Below are 8,796 nucleotides of genomic sequence, written 5' to 3'. Positions count from 1 at the left end.
GATGGCAGTGTTGTAAATGGCTTTTTCTTCAGTTGGGTGTAAGACATTGAAATGGGAGTTAGGTAGTCCTGCTGGACAGGGCAATCCCTTTATGAAAGGATGCCAATCTGATATCAATTCTATCACTCCTTAAAGTCTTGTCAGCTCTAGAGAATTCATTTGTTTGCATTAATTGGTGTACAAATAATCGAGTGTCCAGGCTAGCTGTGTTAGGTTGCACACACTACCTCAAGTGCTTTGGACTGTTGAGCGGTGTTAATGTTAGAATGAGCTTTCAGCAGTCGCATTTTAAGGCTTAATGCCATTTCTAGTGTGACTTGTCACTGCTTTAAGTGGGCATGTGGTGGGAGAGGTGGGTCGCAGGGGCAGGAGCTGGGAGGTGGAGAAGAATGGAGAAATGAGGGCTGTGGTAAAAGGGAGTCAGTTAGACATTGAAGCGAAATGAAAGAAGTAAGACCCCAAAGAATAAAATGAAAGAAGTAAAAAAGGAATTAAAACATAGAATTAAAATAAAGTCTGACATCTTAATACATTGGGATTGGATGCGGGGGGCGGGGATTGGGGAGATGGATGGCAGGCGTTGTGCTGCCACTGCTTGCACTGCTGGCTGCTTGTACTGCTTGCACAGGATTGCACCCTATGGGGATGGGAGGGAGAGTTGGCTTGGTACCAGTACCACTTCCAGAGCAGGAGGCTGGGGGAGAGGACAGCACATCTTGGGATGCTGAAGGACTGAAAATTGGTCATTTTATCTCCACAGGGAAGTCACGTTACTATAATACAAGGTGGCTAGCACGGGTCAGAGATAACCCTCGCTTGAAGTGGTGTAACTCTACGATGTCTAGAGGGTGCTTAACACCTAGTTTTCATGCTTTAACGTCGACACTCCTGTATTAAGAACTCTTAATGTAGTCTAAGGGTAAGTTATAACACCCCACTTAGTTCTCCTCTTAGTAGCTGCTCGTGGGACTGCCCTAACTTGCTTGAAAAGTCAAGATATGGCAGCCTGCTGATTATTTTCACATAATATCTGAAGTCACATAGAGAGTTTTCGCTTACCACTCACTGGAGGTGGCTTCCCTCTAAAGATTGGAGAATGAGTCAGATCTCAACAGGATGGTCAGATACAGGAGAAACCTGAACACCCATCCTGAAAGCCAGATACTGGAAGAGGAGGAAAGAGTTGCAGACGACTTTCTACTCCTTCTATGGAACCCAGTGGGCGACATATTATCTTTGCCTGTTCCTATCGCCACCAAGGGCTCATGGGTTTTTTGGGGTTTTTTTTGAAGGTGAACATATCTGGGATATGTCTTCACCTTAGTTTTATAACAGAGATGGCAAAGTATGAGAGGGCACTATGCTTCCCATGTGTGTGCTATGGGAGATACTAGGAGTTATCAAGGAGTTATGTCAAGGCAATGACATTACTCTTGGGGATTTGAGCTCTAATGTGCTTGATAAAATGCAGGGCAAACCAATCTATTTTTTAAATGGAAAACACTAAATAATGATGGAATTGCAAAAACGGTGGGAGATGATGCAACATAGGATTTGGAATGACAGATCAGTTGTGTATACAGCATTGACGATGGCACAATTCTTACCTCTATAGATGTAGGTACTCGGTGGGGAAAAGAAACCAAACTAGATATTTTAAATATTTATTAGTCAGACTGGGATAACAGCCTTTATACAGCACAGTTTGCATAAGTTCTCCAGATACATCCTGTATACAATCACAAAACCATGACATGGATTTATACATAGAATGAAAACTGAGACAGATTTACAAGCATTTCTTTATACAGTTCTCATACTGGATTTGTTTCAATTTATACAACTTTTCGAATAAGTCTGTCTGTTTTTTCAAGAGAATTTGGAAGCAAAATAAAAAAAACAAACAAAAAAGGAATATTAACAAACCACCATCAATGCATGCAACATTCATTGTGGAAACATTACATTTCTTCAAGGACTATTTTTTTTTTTTAAAGGTATTTTTGTGGGGTTTTTTTTTAAACATTGGGTATGCTGTACACATCATCTGATAGCATGACAGCACACACGCTAGTCAGCCATTGTTGAGCACCTGAGCACGTCACTGCACATTTATACAAGATACAGTCAAATAAGGTTCACATTCACATGCTTGGATGCCAGATGGAATTAATAATTTAAACTCAATTCATATACAAAAATGTATATTTATTTACAGGGTAACAAATTAAGAAAACTGCTTTCTCTCAAATCACCTATTCTGAGTTATGGATATATACTTATATATATATATATATATTATAACTTTTGAGCTCCTCAGTATATTATTTTTTTAATCTTTTTTTTTTTAAAGAATAAAACAAAACATACAGAAAACGTCAAAATGCATCGTATGATTTAAAGAGAGAGTATCCGGATTTGCTTATTCTTCTTCCTAAAGGCAACTAGTTATTCAAAAAGAGCATCCAATCCCACATTCCAGGTACACCCAAAGCACTACAGGAATGGAAGATTGGGCCCCTAATGTTATGTAGGTGGATACTTACACTGAAGTTCCTCTCTGTTTTATTACCGTTTCAAGTTTCAGTCACACAGATGCAATTTTCTCTGTGATACATTTAGGTATGTACATATCTAGGTAGATAGATAATGGAATCTGGGGAACTAAGAAACTATAGCAATGAAAATAAAGTACTTAAAAATATTGCCAGATATGATTCAAATAATAAGATAAAAAAATACTATTAATATCTTTATGAAATCTCAGTGAAACTAAATGCTAATTAAATAATCTCTATAGGGCGCACTAGCTTACAATATAATAGATGTTTTCTTTTTCTTCATCTTCATCATCCCTAGAGTAAGAGTCACTATTGGCTGGTTACCAGCTACAATACCCCACAGTCTGACCATTTGAACACTCAAGCATCCAGGCAAAAAACTACCAGTTCCTCAGTCTTGATACAAACCCTTCTGAAGCCAATGGAAAGGCAACCAGTGACTTCAGTAGGCTTTGGCCTGGACCTTAATTCTTCCAGCAAGGTGAATGTAATGTAGAAATGTGGGTAATCATAAAGAAGCAGCACTTGTATTGCCCCTGGATACTATCCCTTTAAAGTGTAATGATAAAGAACTAGCTCAACATTCATCATAGAAACTCTTGTGTCTAGTTTGAACCAAGAAAAAAAAATAGCTGTTTGCTGCTCATTGTATGCATAAAATAATGACAACATTAGAAATCCCTGGCATTTGTAAACACACACACACTGTGCTTTTGCTCATTTTTTCAGCTTGTTTCCACTGTACAAGGCCTAGAACAAAGAAGCAGCTTCAACTTCTGTTGACTCAGCAGATGTATGAAATAAAAAAAAAGTTAAAATGCCTCTGCCATTGCCTACTGCAAGATGAATCTTCAAAGAAATCTTAGAAATCTATGAATGCATTAATAAGCAATCATCCAGAGATGTTAAGAGCTGTCACCACATTTAAGCATTTTTGGCCAGCTAGAAGAAACAAAAAAATTGAGAAAAAAGTGAAAAAAATATGCTGATATATATACAAAAAAGTAAAAAATCTTAATTGTCCTTGTTTGACTTAAAAAAAAATATATATTGTCACTAGGAGGGTTTTATTTTTCCTGACTTCATTCACAAAAAAAGAAAAAGAAAATAGCATTCAAACATGACTTAGTGTTGCATAGAATGATTCCAGTACAACCTAGAACTAGAAATTTGGTCAAAAAAAGAACTTGGCACGCTTTGAAAGCATCTTCCAGCCTCTGAATTGATGCTTCCTCTGAAAAGGGAGAGTGCATGGACCCAGCTCTGTCACTAGCTAGCTCTCTTCAAAGGATAACAAGGATGACACTAAAGAAGTCCTGTACTTGCTGCACGTGGTCAAGTCAGTGCTGATCGAGGCCAGATTTCCTGACATCCCCCTGCCCTTTGCATTTCGGGATGGGATTCCAACACGGGCATTTCAATATACAAAAAATGTTTTTGATGCAGTTCAGAGAATCAAAGATGCATAAATTAAATGAGTTACCAACGGCTGATTCCAAAGAAACTGTGACTTTTTCTTCAGTCTCAGCCGCACCGACCAAACAGTCCAATTTCATAAAAATACAGGACACATATCTGTGTGTGTGTGAGAGCAAAGCATGCCTGCCTGCTTTTGTCAATTAAGACGGATGATTACAGGCTTCCCAGTAAGCCATCCAGTTAGTGCTAGCTCCTGCTGGAAATCTCCATAGCAACCATCAGCATGACTTGCTGTCTTCATAATAAATCTTAGCAAGAACAAAATTACCAGCAGTTTGCACAAAATTGCACATCTCGCTGCTTGTTCTTCATGCAGTAATTGAAACTGGACGTTTTAAAAACAGAATGGACATACTGTAGTCATAAGGAATTCAAAATAATCCAAAAAACAAGCAATACATATGTAAAAGATCTGGTTTTTCTTTTTCTTCTTCTTTTTCCCCATTTTTGTTAACTATCCACTCAAGGTTTTTTGGTTGAGTTTGGGATTCTGCTTTGAGATATTTTATTATCCATATAACAACATATACAATTTCACAATATGAAGACTATCTTATATTAACTCCGAAGGACTGTTTATAAAGAAGAGGAGAGTTGGGATGAAATCATAACATTCAAACTAAATGCATATGCCATACGCATTGACAATGACATTATATCCTTATGAGAACTTAGATCATTGTAGCAAGACTACACTGTTACAAATGAAACATGGTATGTACCCAAACCCTAACTTGGACTTTATGTAGCCTTAATATTTTGTAATGAATTATTTCCATGGTGTTATTTTTAAATCTGAATGAAATAAACAAAACAAAATGTAAAAAAAATCATCAAATATGTGCACTAGTTCTTTCAAAATGAATCCAATTCCTAATCTAGTTGTATTTATCTTTATTTAAAGCATGTATTCAAAGGGAATACTTTCTATTTTCCATGTAAGTCAGGTCAAGCTACAAAAAACACACTTAAAATTATTTGTAAAAAGCTCTTGTTGGGCAAAAACAGTAAACATTCACCAAATTTTGAAATTTTGGTCTCTGTTTCTTAAACATGCAAAGGCCATTAGCTGATATTTCTGGGTAATCACCTGTGAAATCATTTTAAAAATTAGGCTATGAAACATGAAGACATTTTGGAGTCTCAAGGGAGGCAATACCATGTTGATTGATTCATCATTAACGATTTCTACAGTTAAAGGAATGACGCAAGCGGTGTCCTTTTGCTTTAAATCGAGTAAGAAGGAAAATATCACACCCAGTTTCAAATCCCCTTTGCATCCCTATCCCAAATGAAACTGTTACTCCTGTAGTTTTAAGCCCCTGAAAATAAGGCTTTTAATTTGGAAGCGCTGACACGGCCTTAAATTATGGTGTTGCAAATGACCTTTCTATAATTACTTCTTTCACAACTGACAAGCCACTTTAGAGTGGACTATTTTCAGTCATTCACCTGAGTTACTAAGAGGAAATTCTCAATGTTTATTAATGCAACTATCTGCAGATATGAAACATCTCATTTACTTCTTGTTTCTTGCTTTAGATGTCAAGAAGTGTGTCACTGAAGTTGGTGTAGGACCCCACAAAGACCGGGGTAGCATTAGCACAGTGGGTCTACTGTTTTGGAGTGCATACTAAATATTTTAAACTTTACTGCCCTTAAGCAGTCTGGGTAAGGCTGATGGTTGGGAAAACAAGAAATAGTTTAAATGATAGTATTGATCCCAAGGCTTAACACCCCTGCGCCCCCCCAAGAAAAAACCTGCTTTTATAAACTGCTGACCCCATAGGTAAAATGAATTGTAGTTAATAATTTTCTTTTTAAAAATCACTATATTTTTTTCCCCCTTTATTTGGTGCAATTTCCATCCTGTCCTTTCTCTTTCCAACCACACTCCAAAAAATAGTTCATCAATGTGCTTTTAACCCTTTACGTTCCAGGATGGTAACGTACATCCAGCATTAATACACACACACACACACACACACACACACACACACACACACACACACACAAATGACATCATTCTGACTGCATTAGCCATAGAAAGTCTCCTTGGAAAACAAAAAACACAAACAGAGTGTTAAATAATGTTTCCACCACTGCAGACAGCCTGCAGTTTGGGTCCTGTGGCACAATCTCACTACAACAAATTATCAGAGACTCTAAGGTGCAGAGGAACAAGGTTTACACTTCTGAAAAGTGAGATTTGGAAAGTCAGTCACCCTAGGTGCTGTTGCATAAGATGATTTCCTTCTGGTTGCACAGAACACCAGATTACTCTCTCAGACACATTACCTCCAGCTACAGCTGAACTCTGTGCATTAATGCCTTCCCCTCAAGCCTTCATTATTCCTTTCAGAGTTACGTTCTTGACAGCCACAAAGAGTCCAGCATCGCGGAGCCCTCACATCAGTCTTCTTTGCAAATAGCCTCACTTTAAGTTCTAGGCTCAGATATTTCCTTTGCTGTGTTATGCAGCAAAATAAGTTACTAGCCCTCGTTTAAGTGTGCTATGTAGCCCAGAGTCTGCTCTTTCCTACTTTGTTTTCTGAAAGCCTAGCTAAACACAATGATATCAAACTATAGTCTTGGAGTGATGCTGTTTATAGCAGACTCGGCAAGGTTTGGTGACCTAAGCAGACAGAACTGCTCAATGCGTTTGTGTGGAGCTGACCAACAGTTTGTGCCAGTTTACTATTCTTTTCCTAAGATCCACTTTGTCAAGCCAGATATAAGCTTCCCCAATCAAGGTCTTTTTCATAAACTTCCCTCCATTGGAGACGAGCAGAATCTGGGAAGGAAAAAAAAAAGAAAATATGGTTACAACCACATTTTAAAAATTCTTTACGCAGTCCATTTGCTGACGTGCAACAGTGATTCAGACATGTTGACCTTAGTGTTTGCACCTGGAGAACAGGAAAGAAACATCCATCACAGCCTGCTACATAAGGGTCTCCTCCCACTGAAGAGGAAATGCACTGAAAGCAGAATTTCTTCCTCCTTCTACTGCACTGTCATGCGATCGAGTGGTTAGAACAGGTGAATGGAAGATGGCAATCCTAGATTCTATTGATTTGGGCATGTAGGTGACTGAAGACCAGATGGAGATTTTTTTAAGTAACTGGCTCTAGGCTTGACCCTCCTACTTTCTTATCCATTTAAATAGAATATCCAAAGTTAGAGTATAGTTTAAGTGGGCCTTAGCGTACCCTCTCCTGCATAGATAGGCACACGAGGTCTATAAATGAAATTCCAAATCTCCTTAATTTCCGGCAGCTGGCCACTGTTCCAGTTAGCCATTTCAGACAGTTGAATGTAGGGTACATTCCTATTTATTTTATGTACCTAAATGGCAATTACCTAGGTTTGTAACTGCCTTTCTGACACACATGCAGTTTGCAATCCTATTCCATGTGCTGTGTGGGCACACAAGCATCCATGTGGCTACTGGCTGTGCTCTGGCAGGACCGTTATGCAGCTTCATACAAGTGTAACTTGGGGAATATGAGTCCAGAACTTGTAGCTCCCCAAAAATGGAGGAATATTTTAGCCCAGTGGTGTAGTAGTTAGGGCACGCGCCCAAGATGTAGGAAGTCCAGGTTCTAGGCCTCCTTGCCTAGAGGGGTTTTGAATTTGCATCTTTCTAACTTCCCAGTATAATGCTTTAACCACTGCACCCAAGGAGAGGCCTTATTCAATCATTTTTCTAATACTCCAGGAGAGGCTTCATTAGTGCTGACTAGATTGGAAGACTTGACTTGCAGGCGATACTACATGCAACTGAGTATGTTACTAGCTTCTTTTTAATTATTTTTTTCTTTGTTTTCTTTTTTTGCATGAGCCCTGCTGACTCGTATTCAGTTTGTGGTTCACTGTAGGTCCCAGATCCTTTTCTGCAATACTGCCGCCTAGTCAGCCATTCACCAGTCTGTATTTGTGCATACAACTATTCTGTCTTGAGTGCAGGACTTTTCTCTTATCCCTACTGAATTTCATTTGAATAATTCCAGAGTCTCTTTTTCCAGTTTATCAAGGTCAGTCTTAATCCTAAACCTATCCTCCAAACTGCTTGCAGAGGCCATCTGCAAATTTGCTAACTGGGCACTCAATCCCAAACCTGCAATTCATTAATGAAGTAAATCAACAGTACCTGATGAAGGATACATTCCTGGGAGAGCCCACTTGATACCTCTCCCCAATTAGACCTTGAGCCAGTGATGACTGTTCTTTGAACATTTTATGCGCCCACTTTACAGTACTTTACACTGCCTCTTTAAACTTAGTAACAAGAATGTTGTGGGAGACAGTGTTGAAAGTAGTGCTGAAGTCAAGGTATATTCTATACTTCCCCCCACGAAAACCCATTACCTTGTCAGAGAAGGGGATCAGGCTGGTCAGGTATGACTTTCTCTTAACAAATCTGTGTTGGCTTCTTTTGATCACCTTATTCATATCCAGGTGCTTAGAAACAGATTCCTAGGTACTGAGGTCAGACCGATTGTAATTTGCCAGATCTTTCTCCTTAGGCCAAAGAGGCCAAAGGGGCATATCCCTATTTTTCCTTCTATAATTTCTATCTTGCTTTCAATTTTCCTCTGCACTACAATTTGAGTCCCTTCCCTAACAAGTCTCAGTTTCTCACCCTTTGATCTTCTCTTTTGATCTGTCTTTCTCATCAGTCCTGGACTTCAACTGTCCCCCTCCCCCTCCGCACACTCACTTCTGCCACTGACCACTGTATTTACTTAAATCA

General features: G+C 38.8%; 1 protein-coding gene across 1 annotated transcript in view; it reads right to left on the bottom strand.

The window, feature by feature from the left end:
- Positions 1 to 6,693: 6,693 nt before the first annotated feature.
- Positions 6,694 to 8,796, bottom strand: part of PCLO (piccolo presynaptic cytomatrix protein) — a 598,913-nt gene continuing 596,810 nt past the window's right edge. The window contains 1 exon segment of the mRNA XM_025203237.1: positions 6,694 to 6,834. Coding sequence (XP_025059022.1) covers positions 6,694 to 6,834 — 141 coding nt within the window.

The sequence above is a fragment of the Alligator sinensis genome, unplaced genomic scaffold (genome assembly GCF_000455745.1).
Source record: "Alligator sinensis unplaced genomic scaffold, ASM45574v1 scaffold567_1, whole genome shotgun sequence".
NCBI classification, from domain to species: domain Eukaryota; kingdom Metazoa; phylum Chordata; order Crocodylia; family Alligatoridae; genus Alligator; species Alligator sinensis.
The sequence above is the reverse complement of the archived record's forward strand: the minus strand, read 5'-3'. Positions and strand labels throughout refer to the sequence as shown.